The sequence below is a fragment of the Gavialis gangeticus genome, unplaced genomic scaffold (genome assembly GCF_001723915.1).
Source record: "Gavialis gangeticus isolate Ggan-Ray unplaced genomic scaffold, GavGan_comp1, whole genome shotgun sequence".
Taxonomy (NCBI): domain Eukaryota; kingdom Metazoa; phylum Chordata; order Crocodylia; family Gavialidae; genus Gavialis; species Gavialis gangeticus.
The window spans coordinates 5,074,474-5,089,936 of record NW_017729006.1 but is presented as its reverse complement, the minus strand read 5'-3'; the positions used below and the strand labels follow the sequence as shown (position 1 = coordinate 5,089,936).

At 40.2% G+C, this 15,463-nt stretch overlaps 1 protein-coding gene across 2 annotated transcripts in view; it reads right to left on the bottom strand.

The window, feature by feature from the left end:
- Window positions 1-15,463, bottom strand: part of RARB (retinoic acid receptor beta) — a 387,901-nt gene that overhangs the window by 88,365 nt on the left and 284,073 nt on the right. For both annotated transcript variants that reach the window (XM_019508768.1, XM_019508769.1), the window contains one exon: window positions 553-694. In XM_019508768.1, coding sequence (XP_019364313.1) covers window positions 553-694 — 142 coding nt within the window. The remainder of the gene's footprint in view (window positions 1-552; window positions 695-15,463) is intronic.

The following is a 15,463-nucleotide window of genomic DNA, read 5'->3' as shown; positions in this document are numbered from 1 at the left end:
GCATGAGGTGAAGCTGACAAAGAAGGGAGAAAGCACCAGATGGGTATATGCAGAAAGAAGAAAAAAGAGGAAAGAAATTAAAGGACTTAGGTGTGTTGGCATTGGTGCTTTTAGGCCCACTAAACAGCATTTCTAGAACATAGAAAGAGTAAGAAAAGGCTTGTTATAAAACTTTAAAAAAATCAATTTATAAGGGCATCCTAAAAAAATTAGGACATGCTAATATTTCAAGTTAAGAAATTTTTTTGCAACTATTTAGTTGGTCTAATAAGAGATATCACCTCTATCAAGAGTTCTGACTATTTAAAGTTAAGAAATTACAGAAACATTTAAGTTGAAAGTGTGGCTTTAATGTTTTCATGCTAGCTCACGCAAGTAGTAGATAATGAAAAAAATACTATTTAGGTTTCAAAGTCAGTTTGCCTGAAAAAAGAAAATCAGTCCTTTTGTGTGAATGATATATACTACCTTCTCCCAACTGATCAGCATATATTTATATAGACATCAATATAATGTAGTATTAATGACAAAATGTTTCTAGAAACAACTTACATTCTTTGGACATTCCCACTTCAAAGCACTTTTGTAGTCTGCAGTACTGACAGCGATTTCTAGTGACTTTATTAATAACACAGTTTTTATCTCTATGACATGTGTAAACCATGTTCTTCTGAATACTTCTTCGGAAAAAACCCTGCAAGCAAACAGAAAAAAAAATACTGAAATTAACCCCTTTCTTTTATATACTACCACATCCTCTTAAACTGAAGGCACAAGAACTAAATTAGATCTGCATTATTATTACCATATGATTTAACATATTAAATCTAATATTATTTGTTTGAAGCAAAAGGAGCATCTTTTATACCAAAAAAAAAAATCTGCTCACTCACAAGACAAAAACATCTAAAACTTAATAGTAGCTCTCAGAAATAGGGAGAGCAGGTAACTTTTAGGTTAGGTTTGGCTTACCAACTCCCTAATCTAGTATAGCACAGTTTATTCCAGGCCAAGAAATCTGAATTCTGTGTATTATTGACCATATTCAAGTTTTTACTGGACATAGAAAAGGTGAAAGGACTTGCTACTACCCAGAACTTCTACTGTCATACATCTACACATGGAGGATTTCCAGAATCAGGTTCACTACTACTCTGAGTTTAGAAACCTTCTCAAATACGCTATTTTGAAGCTACATTATACAGACAATAATATCTAAAAACCCATGCATTTGAAATGTTACCAAACAGAAATCAAAGAAACAAAAGTGAAGGTCTGGTTCATACTAACTGCATCTTTCAGATGGACTCCTATTGTAAACAAAAGCCAGGAGGGAATTAGTATAACCTCTGCTCTCCTCTGAGCATATTACCAGTAGTTTGAAAGCAAAGGCAAAAAGCTCTAACTTCTTTATATTTTCCTGGAAACCAGACTATGCATATGCCTGTGCATGAAAGGAGCATGAAAAAGCTAGAAAATACAAGAATCAAAGACTCTGTTATTTACTGATACTCATTAATAAAGGTTAATGGGACTTCTCTATCTGCATCGGGTGAAATAAATATTTCCATACTGTAGACAGTTCTACATAATCTCAATATGTAGAAACAGGACTTTACAGTTCAGATATCCTGATAAAGGATGCATTAGAAAAATGTCAGAGTACTAATTAACCTTCCTTCTCAGATTTTCAAGAGTGTTTTACTGCAGGGCTAATTTTCAGTTAACACCATGGCAATATAAAGGAACATATTGCTACATATGCAGCATTTCCTGGAGGGTTTGGGAATTCATGTTCAACAAGCCATAGGTTTACAGCTGATAGAGCAAAGTGAAATATAATCACAAGGGCTAAGGGCAGAAATTACACATACACTGGTATAAATGATCGGAAACCAGTTCAAATCTGTAACGCAACAGGGCTAGGGACCGAAGTTACATATAAACCAGTTTAAGTCATCAGAAACTAGTTCAAACCTGTAACAGAACAGAAGATGAGTGCACATAAACCAGTTGCAAAATATGCAAAACTGGTTTAGGATAAACCTGGCTGAATGTAGTATCAGACTTAATTGATTTAGGTCAAACCAGTTTATGAAACTTCTGTCCCAGACCCTTTCCTGGTTCAAGTAAAATCACAGTCCCTCAGCATGCTTTCCAGCCCTGGGATGGGATAGGCTGTCTGCTCCATCAGAGAAGGGTTGAGGTGTGGGGGTGAAGCTGAGATGGCACTTCCCTCAACCCTTGCAAACCTGGCTGTGGGTCTGGGGCCAGGGTGGGGGTTAAACTTCCCTTACCCTGAGCTGCCCTGCCCTGCTAAAAACTTACTGCTGGCTGCAACTGTGGACTACAAATCCCGGAGGCACCTGGAAGCAGGAAGAAGTAGTGATGAACAACCCTGCAGAGTCCTGCGGCTGTAATTCAGGACTGCAAATCCCAGGGACCTTGTGGGCAGCAGGAAGAGGAAGCAAACACACAGCCCATACTGGCTACATGCCAGACAGCCATACTTCAGTGCCCTTCTGACCTGAGCCACTGCAGGTTGTGGCAGCATTTCCTGAATCAAAAGTGAATGTCTCTCCAGTTGTTTCTCAGTTTAATCTCTGCAGTTTAGACTAACCTGCAAAGACTGAAGCAATTCAGCCTCGAGTTTTTTGACTGTACTTAGACCAGAAGTTCAGTGCACAAAAACCACTTTCAAAATGGCCAAAACCCACAGAGATATATTATCAGACTTAACTGATTTAGGTTAAATCGGTTTATTGAACTTCTGTCCCAGATCCCCTTAAGAGTCAAGTTAACTCAGTCCCCCAGCAACCCAGGATGCTTTGCACCTCCTCCACAATTCCCCTCTTCCCCCCACTTGCAGGGTGGCTGGGCTAGCCTTGGCCCAAGTTTCCTGCTTCAGTCAAGCAGGGAGGCATGTTCTAGTGCTCCCTGGCTTCTGGTTTGAGCCACTGCAGGCTTGTGTCTGCATTTCTGGAATCAAAAGTGAATGTCTGTTCACTTATTTCTTGGTTCAATCTATGCAGTTTAGACTAATCTGTGAAGATTGATTTGATTCAACCTCAGGCTTTTTGACTGTCTGTACTTAGCCAAGGGGTACAGTGGTAGTTCTGCATTTAAAATGCCTTTGTCCCAAGATTCATTCATTTTGGACCATATGAAAGGGTCTCTTAACAATAATTTTAGAGACAGATAAGTAGCCCGATGCTAAGAAATCATAACGTTAACAGTTTGCTATGACCAGTAAGGAGTATGATCAAGAAATGGAGAGGCAGATCTACCTAGTGAGGGCTGCTTATGTATTCCTTGCACATCCAGAGTACTACTGATGCTCACATTACGAAAATAACTCCAATTCTGAAAGAGGAACTGAAAAATGGTTCCTTAAATATGTAATCTTTTGGGACTTGAATGGGAAGGCCTCCTTTTGAGGTTAGTTCTTCTGACTGCTTTTAGAAAGCATTTGATACTATTGACAGAGGTGAAAAGCTTGTTTTTTTCCTTTAAGCCATCCATCATCTTCATAAGAGCAATTTACACAAATAAATATTTAAAATATATACCAATGTATGCGTGTTGTGGCCATGTACTGTGTTTATGCAGTTAGTTAAATCTCCTATTTGAAAGGTCGCAAGAGAAAACAGGGCAAATATTTTCTACTCCAGTTGCAGAGGAATTGTGTGTTTCTTGGCTTAACACAATATTTATATGTTAACCACTGAGGAGAGATATCACAATGATAATGCCCTTTTATCTGGGTCCCATTCAATTATTAATGGAATCAATTCTTCTAATTAGAGCTGTACAAAGAATTGATATTTTGTTTTTTGTTTATTGGCTGAACTGAGGTAAAATATATATTAGTTTTAACCTATAACAAAATATTTCTAAATTTTAGAAAGCACTTTACATTGAATTTTGACCTCAACAGGATTTTCTGTCTGAAATAGTACAAAGTGCAAAGAATTTCTGTTGACCTACTGCTGAATTTTTTGGCGAATAAAATATTGGACTAAAAATTTCACCAACGTCTACCCTTTGAGGAATGCACTGTTATCCCCAATTTACTGATGTCACAAAGGCAGATGAAGTGACTTGTATAGTTACTTAACAACCTGAAAATGCAGTCAGTTAACAATGGACTCTCACTATAGACTAGTTCAGAGCTGGCATGTGTAGTAGTGGAGTTACATGTCCTATTTTCCCCTCAAAGCATATATTTGGCATTTTCTGGGTTTTTTTTCCCATACTATAGTGCTATACTTCAGTGGCAGCCAATATTTCCCCCTAAATTGAGGGTATTGCTAACTGAAGCTCAAACTGGTGAAATAGCATCTCCGCCACTCAAGGAATGATATTATTTACACTAGTGGTGTCTGACTCACCCTGTGCCCAGTGCCCCATGCCAGATCTGGACCAAGTGGCTGCTCATGTTCCAGATCAGCAGGACCAGCAGTGACGATGGTGGGACTGGCAGTGGTTGCGGAAAGCACTGGGGAAAAAAACCTGCCCGTTAGCCCCCTGCCACTGACTGCTGTGTCAAACGGGGCTCTCTGGCCTTAGATTCTGTGGCAGACCAGCCCCCACTCCCAAATTCCCTGGCTTACCAGTAGTCTGGCAGGTGGGATGTAGAGGGCTGGATCAGGCCCACAGGCCATAGTTTGACACCCTTGGGTTATATAGATTATACAAACCAAGGAGCCAACTGCTCTGTAGAAAACAAAAGCAATACTGAATGCTGCAGTTGTCTTTCTTCTCAGTTCAAAATAAGTGAGATACTAGAACAATAACTCCATCAACACCATAAGAATACAATATAGACTGTAAGTCCTTTGGGCCAGGTGATGGTTTATGTCTGTACATGAACAGACCTAGAATGAAAACCAACCAGCAAACATAAGAAAATCACCCAATCCAGATAATAAGGGAAACAAAAACCAAAATATATCAGTGGTATGCAAAACGGACATTATAGCCATTTGACACCCATTAACAGGTCACTCGTTCTGATACAGGTTCTGTTGGCCCACCAGATCTAAATGACCCTTTTAACCTGGGGTTTAATTACAATCCATCAAGAAGAAAAAGAAGAAGACTGACTCACTCCTTAATACTGTACACAGAACTAGGATATGCAGCCAAACAGAAAACGGAGATCCAACTCCAGAAGACAGTAACTCTCTGCAATGTATACACAATACTTGTATCCATTACCAATGCAGAAGGCAGCTTAAAGACCAAATAGGTATGCAGGCTTTGTCACCTTGATTTGTTCCACAGGATAATTTGTGCAAATAGAATAACAACTAGATGCTAGGAATACAACTTATGAAGTATTTTAACAGTTTTGTTTCATTTTCTCTCTTGATTTAGCTAAAAAATACTTAAGAAATCGCAGATATGTTGCCTTTCACAGGCTGAAGATTCTTAAATGTACAACACTGGTCCTTACCAAAACTAAGCAATGGAAATAATGTTGAGAAATAATATCTACATGCTGACTACTATTCTTAAAATCTATACCTCTTTTACTGGTGTTTGTGATAGACTCATTTTAAAAGCAACTGAAATTATTTGGTCTTCAGAATTACTTTTGGAGAAGAATTAAGAAGAGTGCCCAGAATATAAATTTGTTATTTTGCATTTTTCCATGGAAAAATCCACACCCATCTCACTAGTTTAACATGAGGTGTTTTCTCAGAAATAAGCTGACAGATAGCTCTTATTGCTTAAATAGCCTGGAGCCATGTTTTGAAAAGTTCCTCAACTACACCTTGCATTTTGCACTCACGAGCTTTTGAGAGGAAGGATATGTAGAAGTATGCCTACAGTTGTTTTTAGATTTGAAGAGAAAATAAGAGCTATAGCTAGACACCAGTGTTGAGAGGGAAACCTCTTTCCAAAACAGTTACTTCTCTTTCATTCATAACACTTCCTCCCTTGTTCTGGACGTATTTTGCTCTGATGGCCTTATTGCCATAAACATAAAAGAGTTCTCTCTGCTGTTTGTTAGCCCATGTACTATCTGTAATTGTTTCACTGCTTAGGAACATTCCTTTGGGGAGTAGTTTTGGCAAGCCCTACACATACTCTCTGTTCTTTGTGAACAGAGTTTGATGCGATTTTCCAGCAACTTGGACTTTCTGTGATTATCAAGCTATGATATGTGGCGGGGGGATGTGGGGGGTTGGTCAATGATCTCACCCCACTGCTGAAAACACCCATTTCACTGATGATATTTTAAAAACTATCAGAGGCTTTCTTGACATTTTTGAACACACTGTCTGGTAGTGCCATGGTACACCTATAAGTCATGTACCTCTTTGATTTCTCTTGTCCACTGAGGAGACGACACTGGAAGCTGACAGTGTTCAACATCACTCACTTGGAATTTTGGGACTGCTTTTACCTTTTGCAGTAGCAGTAGCACAAACTTAAGGCAGCTGCAGACTTGTTGGGTTTTTTTCCTCCTCACCCTCCCCACAATTATTATGCTTTAGAAGGACTTACCAGGCTTTTACTTCCCTTGCAATGTCAGCAGTTTCCTCCAATAAAACAAATACTCTTCAAACTACAGACATTCAATTTTGCCAAATATTTTAGAAAAGTAAATGTGGGCATTATCACCCCCTGTTGTTTATGAATTAAAAACAAGCAGCCTGGCCACCAATCACTTCCTAGAAGATAAAAAACTGTGTTAGCATCCAACCTCACATCATTTACTTTACTAGGAATATGTGCCTGTGAGGGACTGGGCATTTACATAAAAACTTCCCATTATTCTTAATTGGTGTTAAAGTATCTGCATAAATTCCCTGTAATGGGAGACAAGACCCCTCACTGTTAAAAAGCAAGTGGATTTTTTTTTAAATTTAAAGATGCACTATGCTTGTGGAAGAGCTCTCTCTGCAGCACATAACTTTCATTCTTATTTTCAATAGCACCTGTACTGAACTTGAATCAAAGGAAAGGTACTAAAGACACATCAAGGTACAAGGAATCAGAACTGTGGGTAGAGGTGATATTTTTATAAAGCAAAAAAAAATTCTAATTCCTTTTGCCTGTAGACCAATACGCCTACACCCTGCATGGGCAACTGGTGCCTCCTGAGTCTGGGGGGGCATCAGAAGCCAGCATCAACGGCAGGGATAGGGCTGGCGAGCACCTGGAGAAGCTGCTGCTGCTGGTGTAAGTGGTGGGGGATGGCCCTGTCACGTGCCCTCCCCCCCCCCGTGTTCCCCCCACCAGTCATCTATGATAACCTGTATCCCTGACATCAAGATACAGTATTTTGTTCTAACATGTCTTATTTAGACTGTCACACAGCTTGTGAAAAGATTGCAAAGCCTGTGGTTTAACAAAAGCCATGAAGCTTCTGAATGGATTCTGGTTTTCCAGGTAACTTTTAGCAGCTTCCTTATGCAAAGAATATTTTGGGGAAACATCTTCTAATTTTTATCCTTTTTTGTGCTCCAAAATTACGCTAGCCTGACTCACCCTCCCATCCCCCCACACCTTGTTATCTTAATGGGTGATGGATAGTGTATCGCCCTGGCCATACCGCACTAGGCATCCTCATTTACAGAGTGCAAGGGAAAAAAGAAGTGCTGGGCATAAATTATTTAAAAATCTATTGTATCAGTGTGTGTTCTATGAGCATTCACCACTAGCAAAGTGGACAGATTATTTTTCACTTTTAATTGTGTTGATACCTTATCTGCTGTGTTGAAAGTGGAGAGTGATATATGAAACTACCGGTACCAAAAAGCAAATAAAGCAAGTTACTAGGCCTATTATTTAAAGCCAAAAATAACCCATTTAGTCATTGTAACTTTAACACAATGTCCAAAAACCCCACCCCAACTCTAGTTGCCATTTACTTCTGTAGTGCTTGTTGATTACTATGTCAAACATGAAAGAGTTTAGTATACAGCTAGATTGCTTAAAGAAGATCTGAACTGATTTAATAACCAGTGACATAAAGGAATTCAGAACAACACCATCTGGATACAAAGGAAGGCATTATGTGTATGAAGCCCTTGATAATGCTAAGCTGAACATGCTCTTACTCAATTCTTGGAGGTATTATAAGCCAATAAAGTCTTATGGCATGGTTATCCTGAAACACCACCACTGAAGTGTTTGAGACCTTAGGATGCAAGAGAGCTTTCTTTCTCCTTAACCAATTCAGCAAGACACATTATTTGAAGACATAGTTACACACACACACAGTAAGACAAGGATCATGTGACTCTGAATTTTTTTAAAAACTTTTTGCTAACTTACTATAGGCTATCTTACTTACAAAAGCAGTGAGCATTTGAATTGACCAATTAGTTTGCATCTGGCCCGCTAAAGCGAACAACTGAGAGATTTGGTTTTGACTCGAAACCATTTAAACAGCCTGTTTACTTGAAGTGAATTAACTTTGATTATCCCCATAAACAGTCACATCTGCATTTAAAGACAGACTCTAAAAGTAGCTTCCAAATCAAAGGAGTTGCTAAGATATTAGCAAAAGAAACAAAGACGAACCTTGGCAGGCCACAGCACAATTTTCCAAGTCAAAATTTTTCCAAATCTACTCCTGGAGCATTGCATCAGTTGTTACTTTAATGACTAAAATTTACAGGTTACTCTTGTTTAACCTCACGAATTAACACAGCTATGATTAAGTAAAAAAAAAAGCTGGATTCTTTTCTCTCTGGTGCCTCAGTAGAATTGTTTGTTTCAGTTAGTTATACCTGTACAGACCTGTTCTGCCACCACGGGAAGGAAGCAGCGCAGAGTTTGACCTACAAATTCCTTACTTAGTACTGGTGAAGAAATAACAACCACAGCTTGGTGCTTAGCTCTCAAGGCTGGGTTTGCAGCATTGGGAGTTGGTGAGTACTGATGGCGGTGCAAGGAGAAGACCACTCCTGGATTTTCGTTCTAAGCTGGGCTTATCGAATTTGAAAATCATAGGTAGGCGTGGAACCCCATAGCGGCAGTTTTAATGAGTGACTTCTCAGAATAAACATGAACTTTAATATTAGACCATACCTGCTGCCACATGAGACATACAACTGGGTGAGATGTAAAATCAAAAGATCCAATGAAAAATTGCTGCATACAGAACGCAGGCATACTACTTTGTGGTGTGGCATCATTTAGACCTCCAAAAGGCAGTACTTTCACAGAAGGCTAAAATGAAGGCTCTTTTAGCTACAAAGAGCCAAAATGTGCTTTCCTGGATGCTTGCATTGCTTACCACTACTTGCAAATTGTAAACCTGACAAACATATTGCAGTTTAGGATACTCCAGCCTCAGCGAGCCAGAATGGAAGATGTGCTGCTCAAGTTTTGTGGCGGAAGAGCAAAGCATAAAACAACATTTTCTGTGACTAATGAATACACACAAAATGGAATCTGCCATAACAATAGATCAGGAGCTGGAATATTGCCAGAGAAGTCGCATTATAGTTATGCATGTACAAATATAACCAGGCTCCTCTCAAAAATGGTTTGCATTGTGATTTAGTTGTGGCACTAAAGTCTCGTGGAACACAGCTGCATGAGTAGTTTCAAAGCTGAAGTATGAGAGGAAGACTTTCCCATTTTCCATAGCACTTTTCAGTATAAAACTCTCCACCTTCCATTTTATTTCACTGGATCAGCCTGTATATATTGCCACTGATTCTTGAGGTCAAGGCAACTGTTTCTCCCCACCTACCATGCTGCAAGAATATTTAGTACTTAACCCAGAACTTGTAATTATAGAGCTCTGAGTACTTTAGAAAGATAAAGAAACATTATCCCCAATCTTACAGTTGGGAAAAATGAGACCTCTGGAGGTGATTAGGAGAGGAAAAAAAGCCACTGGGATAATATATTTTACTACTTCTATACCACATGCAAAGCCCAGAAACATTTTGGTTAAAAAAAAATGAATAGCTTTAAAACACATACACAAGCAACAGAAAGGTCCACCCGGAAAGGTTCTAAGGTAAATCTTACAGCAATAAAGCCATGTTGATCTCCGCTGCAGCAATGACAGTTTATGCAAGTTAAGTTATGCCTACTGACTTGAGAGTCATCACAGCTGTCATAAGCATAAAGTGATTAAAATGTTAAAATGTTTATGGAACTTCTGTTCCAGACTCCTCCCAATTCAAGACAACTCTCAGTCCCCCAGCATCCCATGATGCTTTGCAGGCCTGGGCTGTGATGTCTGCTCCAATGAGCAGGGTCTGCCCCACCCCTCTGCTCCCTACCGGGAGCACTATCATTCTGGGTGACTGAGGAGGGGGTGGGGGGAAAAAAAAAAATTCACCCCTCCCAGCTGGGTGTAGCTGCTTGGAGTGGCAGGAGGGAGAGGAGGGCCCAGACCCCCAGCTAGGTGCTGCCAACCTGGGGAAGGGAGGGGGAGTGGTTTGGGGAATCAGAGGATTCCCCGCTGCAACAGCCAGCAGGCTGGGAAACGTGCTCTAGCACCCCTGGCTATTAGTAGGAACCACTGCAGGGGTCTGGCTACTTTTCCTGTTTGAAAAGTGAATGTCAGTTCACTTGCTTATTGGTTCAATCTATGCAGTTTACAAAACCTGAAAAGATCGAATCAATTCAGTCTCAGGCTTTTTGATGCTGCTTTCCCAACTCACAATCCATTACGTACCCAGGGGCCCACCACAGTAGGTTAATGTGTTCCTGGGTATGATAACACAGCTCTACAAGGGGGATTCTCTTGTCTGACCTGACATAAATGCTTCACAGTAATTAAAACTAAATAATTGTTGTAATGCACTAGATAGAGACTTTCCTTTTGGTTAGCTGGTAGAACAACTACTAGCAGAAAAACCTCCTCAACAAGAAAGAAAGAAAATGCGTGTCCTTATTTGTTAGTCTGGGGGTTTTATTCTTGCATTGTCAAATATGGTTTGTGGAAACCAACACCAGTAAAAGCAAAATGAGTAAAGAGAGGCAGTTAGCCATGTTAGCTTAAAGTAAGGCAGCATAGCACCTTATAGACTAACTTGTTCAGAGATGTATGAGCTTTCACAGGTTTGCAGCCTACTCTGTCAGATGTTATGATGAAGCAGTATCTGAAGAAGTAGGTTGCAGCCTATGAAAGTTCATGCCCCTCTAAATGAATTAATTTATAAGGTGTCACACTGCCCTGCTTTCTGCCATGTGTTATCGGTAAGGCTACTCTTAATTTTTTTCAACTAGCTAGAGATATACATTGAATTCCTGCCTTTTTTAGCAAACATGTCAAGGTCTCCAGATAAAGCAGTCATTATCTTGAACCATTGTGTGAAAAAAGAACATGGTTGGAGTTTTCTGCTTTTATAATTCAATACTATAACCAGAGATGAACGATTTTAGGTACATTTCCATCTGGTTCCTTCAATTTAGAAGTTGGAAATGAAAAATGTACAATTAAAAAAATACCTACCATTAACTTCCTTTCAGTAATGTCTATAAGATGATTTTCAGCTTAGTAGAAAACTCCAGATGGGAAAGGTAATGAACATAATTTAATATGAATAACAGAAGATCACAGAAACACATTTCTCTGAGTTGGAAAGCACTGGATTACTTCACAGTTTAATCCAAAAAACAGGGATTATTTATTGCTTTTTTTGGTTTTTGGGTTTTTTTGCAATTCAGCGCCCTCTAACCTTATTTGGGTAGGACCAGACCTATACCCCAGTAAAACCATAAACTGTCACTATCCAGGACGGTAGTACAACTGGCTAACATTTATCCAAAAGGCCATACACTGTTAACTACTCATGGGTTGGTTTTTTTTCCTCTCCAGTGCCTCAGGATTTATACCTCCAATTAAGACAATAATGAGTGCCCCAGGTTAACCTCCCAGGAACAAGAATTAATTAAGCACAGTATTTCTTAGTAAAAAAATGACACTTTCCCAAACCATTTGTGTAGCTGCTCTCTTGCATGGAAGTACAATGTTAAGAAAGAACCACAACTGTTAAACCCAAAATATAACCAATTTAGCTTTATATTTTGTCTTTGGTCTTTCTCTCTCTCATGCTATATTATGCATTTCATGCACATTGTCACAAGTTTACTACAAATGCAAAATGTATGTGTAGAACCTAAACTGGAGCTTCCAAAACAAACAGCTCTCCACCCAAGAAAATGGACAAGCTATAACTACATAACATCTGTAAACCCTCAACATGCCTAGGGCAGAGAATACAAATAAAGTTGAAGTAACATCTAATACTCCTATGTTAACCATAAAAAAACTACAACTCCTAGATTACTGCTAGAGCTTTTGGAATAACCTCTCAATTTTGTTATTGGCAAAGACAGATAAAGGAAAAGAGTGAGGAAAAAGCTGCGTTGAGGTGCTGCACAAGGAGAAAAAAGAGCATTTCCTTATCCATAAGAAAGGAGACTTTGTGTCCTCCTTCTTTCAAACGATTCGTGGGGGAGTCAGTAGTTTTCACTACTTGACACTTAATGTGTGTCAAGGATGTGTGATGCTTGCCTATCCTTGATGCTAGATTCCTAAGACTTTTATAGCTTTGCAAATTGCTAACACTCAATTGCAATATTGTATTTATAATTCAGTTGAAATAACAGAGCAAATAGCACTGCGGATATTGATGCATGTCTGTAAGCTGACAGTCAACTTTGCTTAAACTGTATGAAAACTTTGGCTAACGTAAGAGCAACTACTACCCGTTCCTGGGGATTCAGTTTTAATACCTGTTGAAACTAAGTGGAGTACCTCCATCCTAAACTCTCTCTAGTCCTGGCTAGAGAGAGATAGTGCATGCCTATAGTTCTTACCTTAAAATGCTTCTCCCCAGATTCCATCTTCCTCACTAGTGGACAGCAACGTTACTCTTTTAGTTGGGGGATGGGGAAGGTAAAGGGGTGGAAGGGCAGTTGAATGAACTGCACCTGCCCCACTGAATCAGCTGAGATTCCTCTGAGTTTCACCACCCGCTAACAGGACCACAAAACAACAGAATCTTGTCACCCTGTCTCACTGCCTGGTGCACGTTCCAAAATGGCATTTCATAGTCACCCTTCTCATTCAGCTCCTAGTTAGGCTAATCATCAAGTAGCATTTTAAATAGCATCCAATTTCAAGCAACTATGCAGACACAGAGGCAAAGCAGTTGTTTTGTTTTGTTTTGTTTTGTTTTGTTTTGGGGGGGGCGGGGGTTGGGAGTGGGTGGTGCTGGTTATGTCTTTTACTGACCCAGCTGTGTAATTGGGAAAGATGTCAAACAAGCTTTCAGGCACAAGAAGTGTTTTCTAGGTAAGGTGACAAAATAATCATAATAAAAAAGCCTCCCCAAAACCAACCAAATACCCAACACACCAAAAAATCAAACCAAATGCTTATTTTCCATATTACAGCTCTTGATGTCTGTTCCATTAACTCTTCAACATACATTCACAATCCCTTTTCATTTTTTTCTAGCAGTTCCGATGACAACTGGCCTCCAACCAAAGGTGTGATATTGATCTAAACTCCCTGAATCAGGACACCACCATACAACACTGCCTGCCACTTCTGCACATTCTTGGCGGCTCTAATGAATACATTCTACCATACTCAGTGACCAAAAGCTTCATTAATGCAGAGTAAATGTTGCTCATTGGCAATCATTCCCTCCCCAATACACTGAAACCAGCATTTCTTCTTTTAAATGGAAGATAAATGTTTCTGGTAGGAGTGAGTGATGATTTACACAGTTGTAGTTATCACGCAGGCATGCAGTTGGCAAGCTACTGCAGCAAGGATACGATGTGATTCCTGAGTACTCCTCCTACTTCCTGGACTCTGTTGCTGTGCACTGGGATGTTTGCGGTGTATTGTTGCTAACATAGACAAAGAGAGAAACCACAGACACATCCTACATCCCATAACACTGACAGTGGTTATTACCCGGTGGTTATAATTGTTTTAAGCATATAAGACAACCATTGAGGCACTGAGGGCATTTATACATGTACCTTTGCCCCAGAAATCCAGCATGTCAGAGCAGACTCAATTAATCGAGTCTGTGGAGCATACAAGCTGATGCGCCAGGCACTGTGTTGCATGCATTTGTATAAACAGCAAAATGTGCATCAGCGTGTAGAAAATGGCAGCGGTGTGCTTTTGAACTAAAATACCTTTGATGTGTTTTAACTCAAAAGTGCACTGCCAGTATTTTCTTAGTGCTAACGCACATTTCACCATTTATAAAAAGCAGGTGCTGCAGCGCTGGGCGCTTTTAAAAGCACCCGGAGCTGTGGCACATTCATGCGTAAAATGACCTAAACATCCGGACTCAGTCTGGTCTTTAAATTCTGTCTCAACGGTCTAAAGAAGGGACAGTGGGTCTTGGGCAGCCTCTACTCCTCCATGCTCTTGCCTAGGCATACACATCGAAGGTCTTGGTGTGATGATTGCAGGGTTCCAAGAAGATTTATCAGGCACCTGATTAGACCTCTTACGCAGACACCATGATCCAGATCAACAGTTGCCCACTACTAATCATATGAAAATAATAATCCTTCTCTACCCCTGCCTCCCAACCACCACGAAACAGAGTCCTTCCCCCCTTACCTCTGACCAGTTCCACCATTACAGATCAGGGTGAGGTCCACCTTAAGTACTTTCTGCTTTTCATAGGACAGGCCACCTGCCAGCTCCTAGTGCACACGGGGGAGAAGAAAGTGTGTGGCTGGCAGTCTGCCCACATCATCCATTCCACCCCTCTCATCCCCACTCCCTTTCTCTGACAAAAGGCCATCAACTTCTCCGTCTTCCCATTCCCTGTCATTCCTGTTCATCCCTCTCTTTGCAATCCATGTTCTACGTCCTCTCTCTCTCCCAGAAAGCATTTGCATGTATAATTTACTCTGTTCTGAAAGTACATTGAGAGCCTTCTATGTTTTCTGTTGTCCTCAGATTACAGCCTGATCTCACTACAAAACAAAAACCAGCAGTGAAAATCACGCCCCTCCCAACACAAATCCCCCACAGCCTTTGACAAAGGCTTGTTTGTAGCAAGATCTGGTCTTCAGATTCGAATGACAATGGCAGGGTGTAGGTAAAGCTAGATATTATAGAATCATTGATATTTAGGGTTGGAAGGGATCTGAGTAGGTCTTCTAGTCCAAGCCCCTGCTCAAAGCAGGACCATCCCCAACTAAATCAGCCAGGGTTTTGTTGAGCCAGGCCTTAAAAACTGCCAAGGATGGAGATTCCACCACCTCTCTAGGTAACCTGTTCTAGTGCTTTGGCACCCTCCTAATGAGAAAGTTTTTCCTAATATATCCAACTTAAACCTCTGTTGCTACAACTTGAGACCGTTGCTCCTTGTTCTGTCATCTGCCGCCACTGAGAACAGCCCACTCTATCCTTCCAGCTACTCCATCTACACATACATAGTGCAATTTACTCTGTTCCTAAGTATTTGGCTGGCACCTATCCTGACCT